This window comes from Elgaria multicarinata, chromosome 1, assembly GCF_023053635.1.
Source record: "Elgaria multicarinata webbii isolate HBS135686 ecotype San Diego chromosome 1, rElgMul1.1.pri, whole genome shotgun sequence".
NCBI classification, from domain to species: domain Eukaryota; kingdom Metazoa; phylum Chordata; class Lepidosauria; order Squamata; family Anguidae; genus Elgaria; species Elgaria multicarinata.
Window position 1 is genome coordinate 62,214,505 of NC_086171.1, and position 24,232 is coordinate 62,238,736.

General features: G+C 40.8%; 1 protein-coding gene across 1 annotated transcript in view; it reads left to right on the forward strand.

Annotated features, from left to right (window-relative positions):
• Positions 1–24,232, forward strand: part of MYRIP (myosin VIIA and Rab interacting protein) — a 198,239-nt gene that overhangs the window by 20,043 nt on the left and 153,964 nt on the right. The window contains exon 2 of the mRNA XM_063129083.1: positions 6,734–6,884. Coding sequence (XP_062985153.1) covers positions 6,775–6,884 — 110 coding nt within the window. The 5' untranslated portion in view covers positions 6,734–6,774. The remainder of the gene's footprint in view (positions 1–6,733; positions 6,885–24,232) is intronic.

Below are 24,232 nucleotides of genomic sequence, written 5' to 3' on the forward strand. Positions count from 1 at the left end.
GCCTCTAAAAGACTTTCAGCAAGATGCTCATATGCCTCCAAATGGAAAGCCTTTCAACAATTCGCATCCGACCACGCGCTTGATCCGCTCCACAGCCCGATAACAGATATACTCCAATTCTTAACAACTCTCTTCGACTCAGGACTGAAAACCTCATCAATTAGAGTATACTTGGCAGCCATATCAGACACTCGCCCCTCCGTGGAGGGCTATACAATTTTTTGCCACCCTCTAGTAAGATCTTTTCTCAAAGGCTTAAACAACCTCGCACCCCCTCTCAAAGAGCGAGGCCCTCATGGGATTTACCACTGGTTCTAAAAATACTTACCGCTCACCCCATGGCATCCTGCACCCTCCAATACCTATCCTGGAAGGTTGCATTCCTAGTCGCAATCACTTCGGCTAGACGAGTTAGTGAACTTTCAGCGTTAAGGATTGATCCTCCTTACCTGATATTCCATAAGGAATCTGTAGACTTGTGCCCAGACATCTCCTTTCTCCCTAAGGTCGCATCTGATTTCCATATCAACGAGACAATATGTCTCCCAACTTTCTTTCCTAATCCGGTTTCTGACCTAGAAAAACAATTACATTCATTAGATGTACGCAGGGCTCTTGCATTCTATAAAGCTAGAACCCAAACCTTCAGATCCACACAGAGACTATTCATCTGTTATGGAGAACCTAAAAGGGGCACGCCAGTTTCAAAGCAACGCATCGCTGCTTGATCTGACAGACAATCCAACTAGCATACAAGATCGCACGGAGAGACCTTCCAACCGGGATTAAGGCCCACTCGACACGAGGGATAGCAACCTCTACTGCATTCGCTAGAGGAATTCCCCTCACCGATCTGTGCAGAGCAGCTACTTGGTCTTCGCATTCCACATTCATCAAACATTACAAGATGGATGTCCAAGCAAGGTCCACTGCTCGCTTTGGCAAAGCCGTTCTTTCATCTATTCTGCAATAAAGACACCTACCCACCTCCGGTAAGTCAGCTTGCTAATCGCCCCATTAAGTGTGATGCACAGAGACCACGAAGAAGAAATGCAAGTTGCTTACCTGTAACTGTAGTTCTTCGAGTGGTCATCTGTGCATTCACACTACCCCCCCACCGTCCCCACTTCGGTGTCAGTAACTCTGTCAATACCGATGATGGTTTCTCCCAAAACCCGGGTTCGACTTCGGTCTCGAGGAATTGAGGGAGTGGGCGGGAACACCATATATATACACCTCGACGGTGGGGGAGGAGTTCCTGCCCAAAAAATTCTCAGCTATTGAAGTCCGACTGAGGCTCCGCGCAGGCGCAGAGCCCCATTAAGTGTGAATGCATAGATGACCACTCAAAGAACTGCAGTTACAGGTAAGCAACTTGCATTTTTCTCCTCCAAGCAATTCTCTATGGGAATCCTGCCCCCTGTTTTCATGTGAACATTTCAACAGGCTTTTTTCATTTGTGTAGCCATTTATTTTTTAAAAAAAGAAGATACTGTACTCCCCCCCCCTCAAAAAAAAGAAGAAGAAAAAAAGCTGGACAGTTATCTGCTTGTTTGCTGCTTTCTCTGATGTAATGATACTCTTCTGAGATTTTATGTCTTAACAGAAAAACAATAATATTTTCTGGAATTTTACATGCTACATTTTCATGGTACAATAAGGAAAAGTCATAAACCTAAGAATATTATTTACAGGACTTTAGTTGGACTGTACCTAAAATTATGCAATATTTATAATGTTGAGACTGAATGTTTAGTTTATTTCTAGGCTTTAAAAAAAGTAACTTTGATCAGGTGCTCAGGTTACCTACAGCTGGTGCCCCCATCCAGTGATGGTAACTCTAAACAGCAAGTGAGGTACATTTCAGGGCTGGGGAAATGTTGACTAGCATCAGACTTCTCAGTACCATCAATTTTGCAGCATAATCCTTGCTCCACCTGCAGTGACCCCACCACTCCAGTCTGAATTAGCAGAGACCAGCACAGTCCTCATATGAACTGCAGGTGTCCAATGCACCCGGATCTAATCAATCTAACATACATCTAATGAATGTTGAAAATTATAGAGTTGCAGTCTTGAATAGGGACAGTGCCTATTAAGTGATTATCTCTGTGTTCTGAGGCACTGACCAGATGCCAACATTCTCGATGATCGTCAACTTGTCTCTGCATTTTCCACATCTGTGGCAAAACATACTAAATGGGTCCCAGCAGTAGTGTGAGGCTGCAATTCAACCCATCATAGATATGAGGGATAATGACCCAAAGTTCCCCAAGGTTGGGGGCAGAGCAGGAGTAGGGGGCAGGGTTGGTCTTATGGACTGTCTATGGGCCCTGGAGTACAGCAGTGACATTCTACTCCCCAGATGTTTTGTTAATCCTACTGACATTATTTTGTCTTCTATCCATTCTAAATTTGCTTTGACTTTGACTGAAATTCATTTGCAACTCTGACTCTGCCCTACTTAGTATATAGGATGCTGGTTTAACTGCCATGGCTCTAGCTGTTGTTTTATGTCAAATCCCCAAACTACTAAATAGCTCTTTATTGGCTAAATACTAAACCAGCTTCATTGTAAAAGGTCACTTTGACAAAACTTAACAGATACAGGCAGTTGAAAAGTTGTTTCATGCTGTTTAGAACCCCCTGAGTCAATCACCTGCTTTTTAATCTGCTTCTTCTAGTAATTTTGCCATTGCAAGTCTTAGAAAGCTGTATCCGGATCTGAGTCACAGTGGTTTTAAGGCATAATTAATATTTGTAAAATGTTCTGGCATCTTGTGATCAAAGGCTACAATACTACGGGCCCACTGCTGTTTTCTGAAAAGCTGCAGTTCATTTGGCAGATGGTCTGATGCAAGTCCTTCACATGCAGCAGCAGTTTGTCAGTGAGGTGGTTCTTTGGGGCGGGGGGAAATAACTGCTGTTGCTGTGAGGTAATCAAAGGGGAAGGAAAGCCCCTTCTTACCAGAAGTTCTCAAGAGGTTGTGGTGGAAACAAGGGTTGGCTAAGTCAGCTGAGTGAAAGCGTGGAATTGCTGACTGGTGATCAGTGCCCACAGGCATCAGCAGTCCATACCTGTTTGCTTGTGCAAGCTTGACTCTTCTTCACTGCTGCCTTCTGACAATTGCTGGTAAGGATGGCCTATCCTCTTCCCCTTGATTGCTATGCAGCAGTATAAGACAGTGCCTGCCAGTCAGCGGCCTCCCTGGCTGCCACTTTTCAACGGTTTCACTCTTTACAGTTTCCCCCCCTCATCCCCTACAGTAGGGAGAGGAGAAGTAAAAGGAGGTATAAAAATGCAAAATATTTTTGGTAGCTCTATTCTGTTTCTAAAGTAGTGAAAGTATTCCCAAACCATTTTTAATTAGTGCTGGTGGAAAGGGATGGCTAATTGGGAGCCTCATGCATGGACATTAGCTACCCCATTAGATGATTTGGTGTATTCACAGTCTATGAGCTTATCTTCAAGTCTAGATTGGATTTCTGGAGAGTGTTTCCCAGGAGCAATATCATTTGGAGCATTGGGGTTGTAGGAGCAAAACAGCCAGATCCCAGGGTTGTGAATTGCATGACAGAAAGGGGAAGACAAAGGGGAAGACAAAGTAAGGGAAGAATCCAAGGCTTAAGAAGCTGGCTGCCCCTGTTTTACAATATCACAAACTGTAAGATAGTATATTTTTGTATCATCTAGAGAAAAAGCATATTTAGAATCTTTCTGGTCAGCAACCTTTCCTTCCTCCCCACCACTACCCCCGGTGCTTGAGGGCCTTTATAGTCCTTTCCAGGAGGAGATAGATGCTCTTACCTGTGCCATTGACTTTTCTGCGTGGAGTTCTGCAGGGCTCCATCTTTCTCTCCCTCACCTCACTTCTGTCATCTTAAATATATTGTTATGCTTACCCCACTACTCCACTTACCCTTGAGCAGTCCCAGGGAAACATTTACTGGGGTTTACTTTCCTTCGGAGGGAAGTCACTCCAACCGATGGCCAAAGCCACTGCTCCACATTATTATTATTATTATTATTATTATTATTATTATTATTATTATTATTATTATATAATTTCTTACCCAACTCTCCCTCTGCTTCCAGTAAGGGTACCACTTTCCAAAATACACTTCCCAGAACTTGCAGGGAAATTCATCTCCCTTCCTCTGTGTCTCTCTCCATCCGACTCTGCAAAAATCCATCTATTGTTTTTCACTTACAACTAGTTTTCCATCTCCCTCTTGCTGGAACCTGGGGAATAAGGACTACTAACCTTGTAGGGCCATTTACTTATAATTTATTTCTAATAGCAAAAGATGTGCCTTGCAAGTTTGCCACTGGCTATTAAGTGAGTCTTCAGCAATATTCCTGGCTCCATTTACACTCTGCTGCCCAACTTTCCTACCCCTGATCTTACAAGAATATTTAGAGCCACATGGCAAGATCGAGAGGTGTCTATGGCTATAATGTTCACAATATGTACTGTAGATGACGCTCAGCTCTGTATCTCCTTTTCGTTAGAACTATGCCTAACCACATCAATCCTTGACACAGGTCTGGCCTTTAAAAGTGTGGAAGTCATCTGAAACTGACAGAACTGAAATGATAACAGAAATTGCAGGAGTGCAGTGACAGTATGGGATACTGCCCTCAGAGTACAGGTGTGGGGCGGGGGAGGGGAGTTACATGACTCTTCCATACAAAAAAATCCCTCCATCTAGAAAAATAAATGTTGAGGGTATGGAGCTCTACCCTAATCCATGTCACACTAGTTTTCCATATGCAGGCTTTTATGTTTTGTTTTGTGTTTTGGAGGACAATCCAGTCAGTTTGACGTGATAACAGCCCAGAAACAGGTTTACCATGTCAGTGAGAGCAGAGGGGGATTTTTTTTTAATAAATAAATAAATGGTGTTTTTTTTCCAGTCAGACACTTTTGTTGTCAACATTAATCACCCCACCACCATCACTTTGGGCTACTTGAGGCCCAGTATTGGGCAAAAGGCGGGATACAAATAAATATAATAATAATAATTCTTGCTGCAGTGTGTGTGTGTGTGTGTGTGTGTGTGTGTGTGTGTGTGTGTGTGTGTGTGTGAAAAGAGACAATTAAATGAATCTATCACCTGCTCTCTTCCTGAGGAAAAAGCAGCTGAGAGGGATCTTGATTGGGGAGGGGGAAGAGATGAGCACCCATCCATGCATCTCCACCATGCACCATCTAGATTGCAGCTTCTTGCAACTGCTTTGGGGTGTTTTAAGTCCAGGGTGCAGAACCTCTTCCATCCTGAGGGCCAAATTTTCTTTTGAGGAAGCGTTCGGTGTGTGGGGGATTGCACTGGCAAGTTGGGCCAAAGGGGCAAGCCAAAACAAAACACACACACAAAACCCAGCATATTTTTGCTAAAAGTTCTTACTAAAAGCTCCAGAAGAGGCATTTCAATCTTTTAGAATGTGGGGCGGGGGGGGGGGGGGAGGAATGCACAAAAGCTGAGAAACCACCAAAGGATCAGTTGTTGGGGGAAAAGGGCAGGGCTTTCTGGGGAACTCCAGAGGACCCGATTGAGACTCTGCGCTTGAGGCTCTGCAGCCCATTTGAGACCACTTTGTTAGGTGCAGCTTGGGAGTTCTTGGCGTCATGACAAACCTGGGCCTATCCCAACTGGTCTTTGGATCCACACATTCAGCAGGTCACACTCTCGATGCTGTTTTCAGTTCCAAACAGATGGATCTGTGGGGGGAGGTGATAAATACCTGTGCTTTGTCATGGACAGATCATTTTCTGGTCAGGGTTAGTATCATGGCTACTATCCGCCCCTGCAGGGATGGTGGACCTATTAAGATGGTCTGCCCTCGAAAGCTGATAGATCCTCTTGGATTCCAGATAGCCTTAGAGGGTTCTTTGACTGGTATCGTCAACTATCCTGTTGAAGCCCTGGTCGCTAGATAGAATCAAGACCTAACAAAGGCTATTGACACAATGAACCCCAAACATTATCTCTGACCCGTTTCTAATTGGGCATCTTAGTAGACAGAAGATCTCAGGGAGTTGAAGTGGGAAGGATGACTGGAGCACCAATGGTGGAAAACTCGACTTATATCTGACAAGACACGACATAGAGAACATCAAAATATGGCAGCAAGGTTGGTCACTGGTACACCTAGGGTGACCATATTACACCAACGTTAACATTATTCCACTGGCAATTAGTTTTTGGGTGAAGTACAAAGTGTTGGTCATTACATTTAAAGCCCTATATGGTTTGGGTCCAGGTTACCTACAGGAACGCCTTCCCATGTACAATCCGCCCTGCACACTCAGGTCCTCTGGGGAGAATTTACTCCAGTCAGCCAAAAATAGGCTGACAACCGTTACCCACAGGACCTTTTCTTCTGCCGCCCCCAGACTGTGGAATGGCCTGCTGGAGAAGATTCGTCAGCTTAACACTCTCTCCGAGTTTAAGACAGCCATACAGACTAATCTCTTCCAGCAGGCCTACCCAGATGAATTTGAAACCTAAGAATTTTAAGATGTTCTAATTATTATTTTAATAATGTATTGGTTTTATATGCCCTTTTAATCATTTTATACACTTCATTTATATTGTATTATTGTGTTTAATTAATGTTGTTCCCCGCCTCGATCTAAAGGGAGAGGTAGGTAAGAAATTAGGAACTCAGTGAGATCCTGCAGTATATTTAGTTTTACATTCTTCCCTTTATTCCCTTTTGTGGTTTCAGGTTCTTTTGTTAATTGATTGTATTGAGGCTAGAGCTCAAGCATGGGAAGGAAGCTGGACTTGTCTGGCTTGACTGATGATGAAGCTGAGCATGTCCTTCAGGTGGTCCAACGGGATTTCAGCCTCCGCAAGAAAGAAGAAGATCGACTGAGGTAAGTCTTGTGTATGTGAGAGTGAAATATGTCGGATTTCGATAAGAAACTCACTCATTTAGTGGTATGCATTCTATGCCATTGCCTGTAGTCTGAAAACAGTATATTTGGATGTGACTGGATTAAGAATTAAACTTCTTCTTTTTTAACAATTATTTTAAAAAACACACCAGGGAAACTGCAATTCTATGCATACTGACTGGGAGTAAGCCCACCTGAACACATTGAGACTTACTTCTGAGGATTGTGCTGAAAGTGCTGTTGAATAAATGAATAAAGCTCTTCTTCCCTGTACATATTCATGCTCACTTCATCCTCGCTCATATCCTCTGTAACAGCTCATACCATGATTTGAGCATATATCAATGCCTCAAAGATATCAGGTTGGATAAGAAACTTTCTACTACTATTAGAACTTTCTTTCTTTCTTTCTTTCTTTCTTTCTTTCTTTCTTTCTTTCTTTATTTATTTATTTATTTATAACATTTCTTGGTCGCCTTTCAGGGCAGAGGCAGCATACAACAATAAAATACATAAAATATTAAAAGCAATAAAATATTAACTATTCTTTACACCTTCATATTTTTGGAACCTGTGTTATACACAATAGTAACTACTTCTTACAACCCTACGTGGTGTATCCTGTTTTCTCAAGGAAGTCCTCCAGACACTTAGGACTGCTTCACACATAATGTTTCTTAAAGCTATGTCTAAGAGTCGATTTTTTATTTTGAAAAGGTATATGCATAATAATGTAAAGTATGCATACACTTATTAGTGAATATGGCAAATTGGTGTATTCAAACACTTGCCATACAAATATATTCATCGGTGAGCTGGGATTAGCTGCAGTTCCTTCTCAAGTGTACATTGGGTGGTAAATCTGGTTTGGCTACTGCACATTGTTTTATGCAGCCTTTACTGTATGCTGCACACAGTGATATGTTAACAGAACAGCTACAAGAGACTCTGCAAGTCAAGACTGCAGTGAATCAGCAGAAACCACAAGTCCAGATTTGTATCTTAACTCAGAGCGACAATGAACAGCACACATCTGAAAGTAAGATTGTAGCAGGATTGATTATATGATGATCCTAGGCACAATTGAATTTATCCCTTGATCTTTTCTAGTTTTGAAAATAAGGTCACTTAAATTCTTGTGAGGTTAGGTCGACACTACATTGCCACCTCTTTAGGGTTTTCAGAAATTTGTATCTTAGCTAATTTCAGTTTACGCTAAGTATGACTAAACTTTGATCCAACCTCTCTTTATTTTGTTTGTTTCCATGCTTTTTCATATATCCCACATGAAATAATAATGTAACAGCCACCAGAACATACTAAATAAACAAGTACTGGATTCCCCCCCCCTTGAGCTATCATTGGTTAGATGTAGAAATATGGATTTGTAGGTACAATATCTTCTTCCCATTTTCTACATTGGTATGAAGTCCTTTGTGTTCTTACTCATGCAGACCTGGGACACACTTTGACCTGGCTTGCATATAACAACAACCTGGAGTATGGGTTCAGTACAGGTTGAGTATAGGTTGCTGAATCATGGGATTTCTTTACATGCGAACTCTGCACTGTGGTTTAATGATTTGTTCTTAATCATGAACAACCCAAAGCTCACAACCCAACAACAACAAACCATGGGATCTCTACCTAGGTTATTTGTGATTAACAACTCATAGTTAAACCATATTGCAGGATTCGCATGTAAAGACAACTCATGAGTCAACAACAACCCACGATTCAACAGCAACCGTACTCAACCCATACTCCAGGTGCTGGTTAAACCAGGCTAGAAAGAGCTGTTGCTGCATTTTAGTGAGTTCTCCTAAAAGGCTGTTTTATTCCTTTCTTTATCCAGCTGCATTATATCAATAGATGTTGAATTCCTAGAGTGCTCTAATGTCTTGCAGGACTGAGGTCTCATAGTGACTTGTAAAAGGTACAGAAACACTTCAATATGCGGTGGCACCTGTGTAGTTCTCAGAAAAATCTATGGGTTGTATGCACCATCTTAGGTCAGAATATGACAATCTTGAATACAATCTATGCTGGATGCTTTTCATTTTCCTTTCCTTTCCACGAACCACATAAAAACATATTGCTTCTAGTGAAAACAGTAGAATTTGATGGATGTACATGTTTTAACACAACACTGACTTGAGTCTGAAAGTAATATAGTATAATTTGGTTTCCATAATTTTTATTACAATTAACTGCTTTTGACAATGGGATAATAGATGGATATAATCCCTGATTTTCAAATTGTTGGGACACTGCAATGTGATGGGCTGTGGATTTTGGATAAGCAAGTAGATCTGAAAACGACAACACTTTGTTGATGAATCTCCTCACTAAAAATATTCTGGAATCAAGATAATGTCCCATCTGGTAGAATATATGCATTCTTCCAAACATTGCTAAACATTTACAGTTATTGCATTGTTTGCCACTACAAAAGGTTTTGGACTGTTTGGTTTTTTTAATTAAAGCAATAGATTTCTTTCTGCTTCATGTAAAATGCTAAACCCTTTTTACAACCTTTGATAAATTATCTACAAATATCGTGGGAGTACTGAGATCAGAAGGAATCATATGAAACTCATGCAGTGGCTTAGTTCCTTCATCAAAAGCTTAATAAGCATTCTTTGAGTGACACAGTATGGTGTGGAGTGTGTGTCTTCTTTCTTTTTTTGCATTTTGGGTAGGGAGAGGAACTCACATTCCATATGAAAGCCATTGTGATGTAGTGGCTAGAATGTTGTATGTAGACCTGTGAGATCCAGGTTCAAATCTCTGCTCACACCCAAAGCTAGGAGGGTGACCCTGAGCCATTCATCATCTCTCAGCCCAACGTACCTCATAGGGTAGATGAAAACATCAACCTGGTGTGCCGTAGCTTTAAAGAAAGCAAATTCCATATTAGGCATTATAAGAAAAGGAATTGAGAATAAAACTGCCAATATCATACTGCCTTTATACAAATCCATGGTGCAACCACACTTAGAATACTGTGTACCATTCTGGTCACCGCACCTAAAAATATATATTATAGAGCCGGAAAAATGCAGAAAAAGGCAACTAAAACTTTTAAGGGGCTGGAGCATCTTCCCTGTGAGAGAAGGTTACAACAGCTGGGATCGTTTAGCCTGGAGTAAAGGAAGCTAAGGGGAGCCATGCTAAGAGTGTACAAAATTATGCATAGTGTGGAGAATGTGGTTAGGGAGACCACATTTTTCCCCTCTCTCAAAATACTAGAACCTGGGGTCATCCCATGAAGCTGGTTGGTGGGAGATTCAGGACAAATAAAAAGGACAGTCAATAACGCACAAATATTCCCGACAGTTAAAAAGCAAAAACCTTAGAGGGTAGTTGAGTAGGATGGAGCAAATGGGGCACTCACACCCTGTGGGACTTACACCCACTGCCCCCTCTCCAATCAGGCCCCATTCACTCTGCTCCATGCAGCTGTCTTCTCAGCCTTTTTTATTTTTAAACTTTCAGGGAGATTTGCACACATCCGCTGAAACGGGCTTGAGAGGCTCATGCAGACTCCTAAGCACTTGACAAGCTCAGCTCCTCAGAACAGGGCTGGATGAGCAGGGCTCAGCCCCCCCCCCCCACAAAAAAGAGTTCTCTATTCCCTAATTATGAGCCAATTTGTGCATTTTTGAGGCACTGAATCATCATCATCCGAAGAATGAAAAGGGGTAATGATTGGAGCAAGGAGGAGGTTGGGATGCAAGATGGGTTCTGCTGCAAAGGGGTCTGAGATACTATACTTGTCAAACATTTAAAGTTCCTTTATGGCTTTATTTTCTATGTTGGAGGTGGCTAAAAATAATGTTACGTTTTATGCACCATGGGTTTTAATTTCTGCAACATCCCAATCCTCACATTATAAAAGAACAAGCAAATGCAATGAGGTGAAGCAGCCCAATGAAAGTACCACAGGAGTGTGTAAGTTAAGTGTTCCTCTTTGTCAACACTCTTCTGTAACAAATCATAATTTGCAGTGGATTTCTGCATAGCACCTAGCCTTCTATTCACCCTAACTAAAATTAAATAGTAGTTGAGTAATTTTCATTTTGTTGTTCAGGAGCGGAAATCAATTAACAGACATGAGAGCATTAAAACCAGACCATCTTAATTTAAAACTTTAATAATTGGCATGCTATTGCTATACATACGCAAACACGCATATGTGTCCCCGTCCTTACAAATTTAAGCAAGATTATTGCAAAACCATCCATATTCACATAGAAGAGTGGTAATGAACAACCGTTGTAGGTGTACTTTGGATATATTTCATTTGGTTAGTGGTTTAGAACTGTGTTGAAAGAGCAAAACTTAACTGTTGTAACTGAAATTGCTTTAGGTCTTTGGTGCTAATAGCATGTAGTTGGTTGAATTCTGTTCTGTGACAGGGCAATATTGCTAGTGATTGTTTTGCACCACATTGTAAGAGTGGTTTGGTGAACTGTCAATAGTTTTGAAACGTGCTTAATTAAAAATTCTGTTAGTTGATGTTAATTAATGCAGTATTTTGAAGTTGGCATCTCAGATGTTTCACTGATGATATGAATTACACCCACATGCCTCCTATATAATACTGGTTTATATGCAACTTATAGTGAGAAGCTGGAAGTGTTTCCTTTAAGCACTCCTGCTGGAAAAGGGGTGGGAGTGTCTACCAAGTGACTCATTACTACACCCATAAATAATTCTCTTAATAGACAGAGGTGGGTTCAACAGTATTCAAAGAGGCTAGAAAAAAATGAGTTCTACTTTGATAGTTTCACTTTGTAACCTAGGACAATGAGGTAGCATTATGGGCTACTTAACAACTTCACATTGGAGGGCAGGAAGTGGTGGCTGGTGATTATACTTGAGCATAATTGCAATTTTCAGCATAATTTGGTGCCTAATTGTATGCCAAACAATTAAGTGATGCATAAGGGTTTGCACATAGCAACAAGCCTGACTTTACTTAATAGCAGTCTGGCCCTAGTTTTCTCATTCCTTGAATCCAGTGAATATTTCTCCCATTACTTTCAGGTGTTTTTGCAAGAAAATATAGTTGTTCCAATAATTTTATACACGGTGTGATTTTTACTCAAAATTAAATCCCACTGATTTCAATAGAACCTATTCCCTAGTAAGGGCTGGCTTATTATTCAAGGCTAAAATGTGTTTTGTGTTAGGGATAAACAGCAGTTTGACAAAAACAAGAGACTCTTGAGACACTTTGAAGACTAATAGATTTCTTTTAAACTATATGTCTAGCATGTCAGTGATCACAACTTTTACTTTTACTTTCATATAAGCATGTGGGGCCCCAATTTGGGGTCACACCAATTGGTGTAAATGGAGAGTTTTTCTCTTAAGCCGGGATGGCTGCCCACACCACCCACGGTCCTCGGGATCATCCTGGGACCACGGGGAAAACTAGGGGGAAAAGGCCTGTAGATATCCTGGGGAAATGGAGGGATCATCCCTCCCTGCACCCCTGTGCATCATGTGGATGCACAGGGATGATTCTGGGATGATCCCTGGCATAAACACTAGTGTAGACATGCCCTATGAAAATAAAATAAAAAGTTATGATCAACTACATGCTACACATTAATTTAGCTCTGCCTGAATCTTGGACCAGGGCCTTAGCTAAACGTAAGGTTTATCCCAGGATCGTCCCGGGGTCGTCCCTGCGTGCTCCCTGGATCCCCTGTGTGTCATTTACATGAACAGGGACGATCCCGGGATAAACCTTAGGTCTAGCTAAGGCCCTAGTTTTCACAGAGATAGGGAACTGTGTCTGGGCTGTTACACTTCAGACTGCAGATAGGCATCATGTGACAAAAATAAATAATGAATTAAATAAAAATAAAATCCCTGTATGTAGAAAACTAGCATGACAGGGAGGGGGAATTGATTGTAGGGTTATAGTCAAAAATATTTGAACAAGTTTTTTTGGGAAATTTGATCTATAGAATTCATCAGATGAAATTGGAAGCTTTGAAATGTAGGTAGCATTTTTTGGGGGGGCCTATTTATTACAGTATAAAATACACATATTGTCCATCTTGGATCAAATGTATAAAAATTCTGAAATCTTAATTTTATTTCAACTGCACACATTAGCATTCTAGGCTTAATGTAAAGTATACATTTGTATTTAAAATAACAACAACAACAACAACAACATTTATATGATATGATATTATATATTCATGGCACTTCACAAAGAACAGGTTTGCTGGTTTACCTTATGCCTGTTTTTCTATTGTAAATCAAAGGGGCTACAATAAGGTAAAGAATGGAGGAAGGAGAGGGAATTCGAAGCATTGCACGTTACATATCAATATGGAACTATTTCAGTAAAAAAAAATACTGATTTTGAAAAATGTTGGCTACAGTCCTGTGCCCATTTACACCTTGGAATGAGCCCCGTTGAATTCAATGGGATATAAAGCTTAATAGACATGTATAGGATTGTACTGTTAAACTGATCAAAAACAAAAAACTCTATGCACTCGTTGTACATTATATAGAAACTATACAGTGTTTGCACAACTGTTTCAGAGTTTGTTTTAATATCTCTTGAGTTAAACAAGTATTGGTTTGTAGGTCAGACACTAGACAAATTAAGAATAATTGTTTAGCTCACCGGATGTGGCATACTTTGAGATAATGAATAGCTGTAATGTAAAATCAATATTTAATTATGGATATCTTATATATTCAGAGTGTGGTCCTGCTAGCCTTACAGTTGGAGTATTGTTCCCTTTCCCTGACAGTTAACACAAATGAGACTATGTAAGAACAGTTTCCTTGACTGGAGCTCCAAATAACTTTTTATGTATAAAATTCCAGGGAAAACCACTATTTCAAGTACTTTATTCTAGGTGTGATCAGGCCTGTCAGATTTACTTTGTTTTTTACTAGAACACCAAGATGTAGTAACTTTCACCATTGAGAAATATGATATGGCCTGCCCTGTAGTTGCTTCTTTTTGTAAGTCATTGCGGGAATGTGGAGTGTGGAAATAGCAAGGTGGACACAAGATTTGGATTTAAACAGGGCCACATTTATTGATAAATTAGCAGAAGGGGAAAGCCTAAGCGGGCATCTTCTTCTCAAATATGGAAACCTGCTGTTGTTTAATTGGGTGAGACATTCACAGCCTGAGAATGGCACCAGCACGTTTGCCATTTCCCAGGCTTCCCCCTTTTGGGGTAGGGAGGCCTTCCATGTCACCTCCCGTTGGGCCACAAGACCAAGGAAGGTTGGCCTCAAAGGTAACTGTTATCTCCACCAGCTGGGCTGCAAGACTCGCAGCTGGGGAGCCTCAGGCATTACCCATTACCAAAACAGTGCCTCTGAATGTTCACCGACCTTACCCAGCTGAAGATGGCTGCACATACCTGCCACACGATAAGCCTCTTGCTTAGTCGTATCCCACGACCTGTGCAGAATTGCATCCTGCAGACCCTTCTGCAAATCAAATTAAGTCATAACCAAGGTCCAACAAACGTATCCCATCTTTCTTATAAAGCTCCCTCAGCACTTACACAATTGCTGGGTGTGGGATACTCCAATCCCTGTGGCAGTAATGCACTTGGTTGCATACATTTTTTCTTGAAAAAGATGTGATAACTGGATGTTCAAGTGTTTTAAAATTATATTTGTGTGCTCTGGGGATTAACAGATAGACAGCAAAAGTAGACTTTGGCAGCTCTTCAATTGCAAAGAGAATCATAAGGATAGACACTCGCCAACTATCATTCCATTGGGTCAAGATCCTGCTGATCTTGCTACAAGAGAACCTATATCCTATAGTCATCAGCTTCATATGGATGTATAGTTAGGTATATGGACTGTTTATATTAATGTATATATATGAAACAATGGTGTCAAATTCCCCCCTTTTTTCATCCTTTTATTAATGGTGTTGTAAACAATTACTGTGAATGGATATGCTTTTGTCATGTTCTTTTTTTTTAAAACTTTTCTCTTTTTCATTGTCCTCCAACTTTTCTCTTTTGTTTGTTATATTTCCAAATAAAAATAGAAATTCTCTCTGTGTGTTTGTAAAACTCAGAGCCAGGTGCAGAAGACATATACTTAGAATTAAAGAATAGGCTGCCAATATTCTGAGCCTAGGAATTCATTTTCCTGTGAACTGATCTCACAGCCCTTTCATGGAAAGGTCCCCTCCTGGTTATTTCAAACTCTCTTCATTTCAGCAGCCTACTTTGGGTGGAAAATAACATTTTGTTGTCACAATTGTTTAAAAGTTGTGAGTTAGACATCCTTGCTGATCTAGGGGTAGATCCAGATTTAGCCATATTTGAAGTAGACCCACTGAAATGAATGGCACTTAAGTAATCATGACTGACTTGTCCCATTGATTTCAATGGGTCAACTCTAAACAGCACCCCCCAAACAGCACCCCCGAAACAATCTTCTGCCATTTTTTTCTACATTTATATATTAAATATAGGGCGTAGAAATACATTATATTACTTAACTATATTTACTTGGGAGTAAGTGTGTAAAAAAGGAAAAAGGCAATGTAGTTGGTGCTTGTAGTTGGTACTTGTAGTTGGTGTAAAGGGTGATTAAACAAATTCATGGAGAATGTCCATTAATGGATATTAGTTATAATGGCTATATGGAATTTCCAGGCTCAGAGGCAGTGTTCCTCTTAATTAATACTTGATGAAACAAGCAGAGGACTATTGATTTTATGCCCTGCATGTGAGCGTTCCAGAGACATCTAGCTGACCACTTTTTGAAAGTGGATGCTGGACTAGATGAACATTGTGATATGACCCCAAAGGGTGCTTCTTATATTCTTAAGTCCCATAGATTTTAATGGCACCTGTTGCCCTCAAAATTGTGCCCTCTCTCTCACTCAAATATGAGTTTATTACTCTATTTTATAAAGGGCAGATTATCTACCTTTTAAATAAATAAATAAAATAAATATGATGTCGTACAGTGCCTCAGCTAATGGTCAACTTTGCATCTTCACTCGCACAGATTTCCTTTCCCACTCCTGTGACCTCCCTTCTCCTAACTATCCTGCCTCCCTTTTCCTGGCTTGCTTTGGCCTGCTGCCTTCTCAGGCCCTTGCTGCCTCCCCCTCTCATAAGTTGGCCACTTGCACACTGCCAAAAAGGAGGACACAGATTTGCATAAAATTTCCCCATGCTAATATATGTGTATAAATGCACATTTAGAAACAATTTCTATAATTTAAATAGAAATACAATAGTCTCACCATATTGTGTGAGACTGTGACTAGGTCCACTTGACCGTTTAAACAGAGCAGTCTTCCCCAAACTGGTGCCCACCAGATGTTTGGATGACAGCTCCCATCACAGTCAGCCAGCGTGGCCTACAGTCAGGGATTGTGGGAGTTGTAGTTTAAAACATTTGGAGGGCACCAGGTCCAGAAAGGCTGAAATAGAGGATGCCTTCAAATAGAGGACTGTCCTATTTAAAGTAGGACACATGCCCCCCCTACCACCTTTCTTAGGTTTGTTTGTGATTTTTGTTAGCTCTGAGATGTTCATCCAGGTCAGGAAAGGTCAAATTGGTAGGACTTCAATATTAGCAAGGAAATGTAGGATTGTATTCTTATCAAGCCTGAAAGACTTGGCAACACAACCTCATATTAAATTTTGATTCTTGTGACAGATGAGAGCTATCACATTCTTAGTTTCTATAGCAATAAAGAGCTATTCTTGATGGGGGAAAAGATCTTGATGAAAGAAAATTATGGAAATTCTTATTAATGCCTTTTGCAGAGCTTTTATTAACATTGTAATCTCCAGGCAGAATTGCACATTGGAATTGCAGAATAGCTAGACCTCTTTTTGTTTAGATGTTTGTCCTGGATTTTAGTGTTTAATAGCATGGTTTAACAAAGTGGCTTCAACAATGGTGCCTTGGTTAGAACTTCAGATTCCAAGTTATCCCATATTGGCACCCATTCCTTAGCTGAACTGTGTTTTTTTGTTTTTTGTTTTTTTTGTTTTTTTACCCAGGCACACTGACTTAGCAGTCGAAGCATATGGCTGACATAATGCAGCATCAACAAAAAGAAGGGCATTACTAGAAACTAGGAAAGTACCAGAGAGCTTCATGAATGCTCAGTTGCACTATTAGTCTGAGCTGAGTTCATCAGAGTTGCTTATGCAATATTTTTAAAATTGTAAATGTCAGGATGAAACTGTGGCATAAAATTCTTTACATTTCATTGGTGTTTGGTCTCTCCTTCCCGCCCTGCCCCCTCTCCCGGAAGAGTTTTAAGTGGTTTGACTGCAGCTTTAGAATTTGCTTAAGGGCGATCCTTTAAAGATATGCTTTTCTGAATTACTGTCAGTGTTTGCTCTGATGACAAAGCAAAGGAAAAAAGCCTCTGAAGATGCAGTGGAGGAAAATCCATTACTTTAACTGCAGTGTCTGTCTATCTGGCAAGACTAGTCTGTTCATGTGCTGTTTCAGGACCTTGCCTCTACATCTCTGCATAAAATACTGCATTTTCTACACTGGCTAACAATTTAATAAAATTAGGCTTAAAGTGTCAGATTCGAAGTGTCAGGGAGTTCAATAAATATTAACATGACTTGCTATTATTAAAGCAATGCAGGAACAGATGATGGGCTTTACTATCGAACTGTTCTAATCCTGCTGGGATAGCCATGATTGTTCTGGGGAAATCTACCCACTCAAACATCCAAATTTTAATTTCTTTATGCCTATGTGCCTCTGGTAGGTGAGGTCCAGGGAATTAGGCCTCCCAACAAAACTGCTTACCAAATCTGTATATGAATCTCTGTATTCTTTATATCTTTCACCTTCCGGAGAAGCAAAAACAAAACAAAACCCCAAATCCTTTAATTGTTGATCACGTAACTAGTTGTTGTGTGTCTGTGAGGCAAGCAGCTCCTCTCGAAAAACAAAAGTGGCATGATGAAACATATTCTCTTAAATGCAGTTACTGCTTGAATTCTTTCCATTTTGAACTTTCCTCCTAGAAGCCTCAGAGCAAAATGTAAATGTTAGATGCATTTATAATTGGCTTGTTCTTTCTGAATTTTCCAGCCCACTGAGATTGGGAGTGGCGGGGGTAGGAGGAAGCAACGTAAACTGGGGATGTTGGACGGAAGGAAAGCGCCTGGTGTAGTTCATTGCCCACTCCCTTACATCATCAACTGATGTTTTAATCAAAGGTGAACATTAAAAAAAAGAAAAATGGTACTTTTACATTTTAAAAAAGACATATTTATTTTGGGAATTGGGCTGCTGGAACAGGGGAGTTGGGGAAGGGTGATGGTTTGGGATATTTTGTGGAGGGAAGAGATTGTAAGCTCATTCCTTGTACTGAAAACCTAGCATGTGTTTTGAGGTAACCTGCTTATAAGTCAGGTGGGAGATTATAATTGTTCATTGATCCTATAAATACCCAAAGATTCTTTTCTTCGCATATTCCAGGACTCCATCCTGCTTTTGAACCCTAGTTAGTCTTGATACAAACTAAATGATACAGGGTGAGGAAGAGCTGGAAAGAGTTTCATAGACCAAGAAGAGGTGTGTGTGTGTGTGAGAGAGAGAGAGAGAGAGAGAGGGAGAGAGAGAGAGATCTGGAAGCAAAGGGTGCATGAAAGCTAGGAGTAGCTTACAGTTTGGAGGGAACATGTGTAGCCAGTGCTTAATATCTAAACAGAGAAGGATTGGGGCTTTAAGCATGTTTCAAGATATCCCTTCACTCTGTAAACACTTATTTAAGAGTAAGCGGGGAGTGGAGAAGGATGCAGTTACTGCTGTGGAAGGAAACATACTCTGCATATGTTCATAAGGACAGTATTATTACTTAGAATCATAGAATAGCAGAGTTGGAAGGGGCCTATAAGGCCATCAAGTCCAACCCCCTGCTCAATGCAAGAATCCACCCTAAAGCATCCCCGACAGATGCTTGTCCAGCTGCCTCTTGAATGACTCTAGTGTGGGAAAGCCCACAACCTCCCTAGGTAACTGATTCCATTGTCGTACTGCTCTAACAGTCAGGAAGTTTTTCCTGATGTCCAGCTGGAATCTGGCTTCCTTTAACTTGAGCCCGTTATTCTGTGTCCTGCACTCTGGGAAGATCGAGAAGAGATCCTGGCCCTCCTTATAAATAAGCAGGGCCAAGAGTTCCTGGCCCTACTTATTTATTCCTGACTAAGAATTCTTTTCTATACACTTACTGATTGATTAGTGGGCTAGTCACTAATTGCAATGCCTCAGTATTCCTCAGTGGTATGGCACCAATCTCCTCCAGACGTATAATGTGCTACATAGATGTGACTGGGCTTGCCTTGTGGCCTCAATACTTTTGTCACTTGCAATCATGTGCTTGCATGCGCTTTTACTTTCCTGTGCTTATTGCAAATTTGACTCTGGATCATATTGGGCCCACTACTATCTGCCAATGGCTGTGGTCGGTGGGGGAGGGACCATATATTGCTTATATCTGAGATAAATAATTTACAGTTGGGGCCAGTTGACGCAACCATGTTGGGGCACTGAGTGTATGGGACGTATTCAGAGCTAGAGGGTACATTCATATGGATATAGATGTGTGTCTGTTACATTTGTTAAGAAATGTTTACTGCTTGGGTCAGGAGCTTGAGTCCGTCATGGGAAAGGTGGATGCTGCCACTTACCAGGTATTGATCCATGTTTGGCTTGGCTTTTGACACATCATCCACATGATTCCACGGAACTAGGACCAGCCCAAGACATCTTGCTGCCTAAGGCAGAGCAACCGTAGGAATCCTTGCCACTCTTCCTCAGTCATGGTGCACAGCATCCAAGACCAGTCGAAGTATTTTGGCACTGGATCACTCAAGGACCTCACCATCTCTCTGGCAGCAAAAGTCAATGCGAAAAAATTACAGCTGTTCATGGTGTGGAGAGGACCATGGTGTACCTGCAAGTCATGTAGCTGTTAAAGTCGAGGAGCCTTCCCCCAAAAAGGAGGTCAGAACTCTAATTTTATGATGATTTTAATTTTTGTGAACCGCCCAGAGAGCTTCGGCTATTGGGCGGTATAAAAATGTAATAAATAAATAAATAAATAAAATAAATTTAGCAGCAGAAACATGGTTGAATATGCAGGGATTCAAAGCACCTTAGACCTGTAATTGCCATGAATTCAAATAGTCATATGATACATGATGAAGCAGAAATGTGATTGTCTAAGCATGTAACTTTCACACAGTCCAGCCCATGTTTAACACCAGTGCAATGCTGTAGAACATGACTTGAGCAGTGATACTGACAGTAAATGTGGGTGGAGGGGCATGGACCAGAGCAATTGTGTGATCAAATAATCTGTTTGGTCAAGTGAATTGGCTTTCTTATAAAGATGTTAGTAAAAGCATAGGGTATGAGAATGAGGGCATATCCTTAGGCCTTTCTCCTCAAGATGATTGCAAACGAGCTATGAGCTGTATTCAATACTGGGCCTGTTCAGACAACACGCTAAGCCATGGTTAGGCCGCTAACCCTTTTGCAGCAAAAGTGAGTGAGCGTGTTTAAACCGTGGTTATATAGCCACCATGGTTAGGAGTGGTGAACACCACACACTCAGCCATAATGTTTAGCACAAAATGCTTAACCACCATGGTTTAGCGTGTTGACTGAACAGGGTCACTGTCGTTCCAGGAACCAGGAGGGGGTGATTTCTCTTGCAGCCCCCATTCCCCCCTCAAAATCTGCTCTGGAGGGACTCCCCTCCAACAGAATTTAGGGTGGAGCAGAGGCAGCAGGGAGGAAGAGAGAAGGAAAAAGTCCCACGATGTTAGGGGACTTCCACCGGTGTGATGCTGAATTTAACCATACAAAAGGATATAAATAATGATTCATAAGCTGTTGATTTGTGATACTTCATTTGGCTAATAGAGGTTAAGCTCAGTAATAGTCTGGTTTAGTAGAACTGATATTTCCACTTTTTTTTGCAACACGTTCCAGCGGTGGATTTCTTTATAACATGAAGATGTAGAAGTTATTGCAAAGCTGCTCTCCTGAGTTCATAACCTTGCTCTACACGAACAAAAAATGTCATCCACATTTTGTGGTGACAGTCAAGGATTTATGTCTGGAACAACTGAGATAACAACCCTGTTATTGTTTACGCAATCATTTATCCCTTGGAAAGAAAGGAAATGAGTCAAGAATCCCTAACCTTGCCAAAGAAGGCTTGCCCCCCACCCCCACCATCCCAGTATTTTATATAAGATGTCAGTGACAGAGAGACAAACTCTAATAGAAACTACTGTTGCAACAAAGAAACTTACTAATAGTGTATGTATACAACCTTTGTGAACCTGATAATAGATGCATGTTCTGCTTAACCTCGGTAGCCTTTTCCCTCAGAATTAAAAAGTTTTGGTTTTTTTCAGCAAGTATTCCTGGGCCATCATAATTGTTGTTTACTTTAATTTTCTTTAGATTTGACCAAACTTTTCTTTAAAAAGCTGGACACGGGACAAGAATCACCCTGATTATAACATAACAAATGAAGCAATATTCCTATTTACAATATCAGGTTTGAATAAAATCTTCCAAAATATTTGTAATTCTTAAACTTTTGTATCACTTGAAAATTGAATGTAAAAAGACAGCATGAAAATTGTATATATCCTATTTTTATTGATTGATTGAAGTTGTATTCCCCCCCCTGCATATATTTTATTCTATGGCCTGATTTGCACATCACTGCAAACCAGACTTTTTTTTAAAAAAAAAAAAGCTTGGTTGGTCTACTTGGCTCCTCCTGCCAGCAGGAGTGACAAACAAGCCAGGACACTCCATCCCTGGCTTGGTTAGTATGATGTTCAAACTGGGAACTCCAGCTTGTCTCTCCCCTGACAAGCCAGAGTTGTAACCCAGGGTTTGTTCTTGAGTTACAATTCTGGCTTGTCAACGGAGAGACAAGACAGAATTCCTGGTTTGGACATTATGCTAACCAAGCCAGGGATGGAGCCTCCTTGGCTTCTTTAGCCACTCCCGCTGGCAGAAGCCAAGCAGGAGCAATCAATCTGTGTGCACTTAGCACACTACTTTGCACATGATTAGCCAGAGTTTACAAAATGGCCCAAAATGTATATGTTTCTGTTCTTTCCACTGCATACGCATAAAAAGGGCCATGCACATTAGTGCGTATAGCATGTCTCCAAATAACATGAGCTGATACGCTGCACCATATACTTGGTATCAAAAGTATTACAATAGTATTTGACCCAGTTCATACACAATGGTCGCAAATCGTGGTGGCAAATTAACTCATCATTTGCTGGGTCATGTGCCTCTTTGGATAATTAACCTTGCATCAGCCCAATTAGTTCTTAGATTAACTGTGAGTGGTTTAACAAATGAATAACCCATAGTGCCCAGGTTCAGACATCACAAAACATCCTCCATTCTGGCCAAAGCAGCAGTAACACATGCCAAGCACACGACCCAACAAATCCTGGGTTAGTTAACCCACGATTTGTTGCCATTAGTTGTTAATGAGCCTCTGAAGGCACACTCTATTTAACTGCAGGACAACAAAATAAAAATCTTTAAAGCAGCAGTTAAGAACTAACACACATTTGGTGCCAAGAAAACATTGCTTCACACAAACAAACCTACAGTTTGCTGTTTCCTCCTCTGTGATTTTAAATTAGATGAATCGAACCAACATGGTTGTGGAATAACACATTTTAAATGTGTGAAATGAATTTATTTTTGAATTAGTGTTGTTACTCAGAATAGTACAAAACTTAAAAACTCTGATAATTCAACAGAGAAAAGCAAGAACTCTATTTATTTATTTATTGCATTTTTATACCGCCCAATAGCTGAAGCTCTCTACTCTTTATTGGCCACATTCGGATGGTCATATCTTGACATAATAAGGGAAACTGAAGGCTTTTGCATTCCATTCAGAAGTGCCATGAAGAGAGGAGCAAAGGGGCCATGTGTGTGTGGGCAAAAAGATTCTTCATACCTTGGTTTATTAAGCTGAGATACAATTGTCCAAATTGGGTTATTGTGTATTCCATTAAAAAAGAAATCAACTACCTGCAGCAGTAGACATAGCTCAATAACTACAGATGGAGTTTAATGCATTTAAGTAAGATGAAGCACTTAGTTGCCAACAGAGGGATTGACCGCATGATATGGCAGCCCATTGTGGGTTAATTTACCCTTGAGGACTGCGGTATGTGCCAGCTGTCATGAATATGCAATATGGGTTTGTCATTTTGTGCAAATCTGGCCAGCTGGGATTATTTGAGGGTTAAACAACCCATGCATAACCCTACAATAGACCATGGGTTATGTGAGAGTTGTTTAGCCTTCATATGACCCCCACAAGCTGGGTTCACATGACATGACAACCCCTGGTTGTGCCTTGCATATGATATATTAACTCATGATGAGCTCCCATATCATGCAAAGTGGCCCATTGTGTTTTAACCCAAACACAGTTACAGTTTCACTTCAGGCCTTAGCTATCAACAAAGAGTGATTAGGATAGGAGGGGTAGATCCCATGACCTTTCTCTCCTCCACAAATAGAATTTTATTACAACTGATTGTCTCTTTCTGGCTATAACTTTATGCCTTTATTGCAGAAGTTGCACTTTGAAGGAGAGAGAGACAAGAGAGCTAAAGTTTCTATGGTAGGTAATTCACAGCCCTGAATATCACTGGGAAACATGAGATTGTATAACGTCTTCCATTGTGTGAGGTCTAAAACTTCACTTCACTTGGGCAAATCACTATTTTTGGCCTATTCTAACTAACTGGGCTGTTATGATGTAAAAATCAGCTTCTTGTTGTGAAAGTAGGAATGGGATATCTGTGTGTAAATAATTAACATAGATGTGTTTGTAGGTTGGGGTTCCATATTCAGCAACTTGTGGGCAATCAAATTGCTATCAGGCAAAGGAATCATTTGAGCACCTGCTTCATCACACAGTGGGACATCTCCCCCTCCCCACTCCATTCTGTTTGCTTCATCCAGTGCTGAGCAGAGATCTAGCCCACGACAGAACAGAATTATTACTTCCACACACAGCTAGCAGTAAGTTTCAATGAGGCAGTTATTTCTGTTCATGTGAGCCTATCCCAAGTGATGAATAAAGTTTCCTGAATCCCAAAGGGTGTGTGTGATTGCTGCAGACTGCAGCAGACTAATCGGAATGATATCGTCAAGCCCTCGGTCATCTTCACTGCCTTGAAGGATAGCTTGTGGGGGAGGTTGTCTCAAAATCTCTCTTCCATCACTAC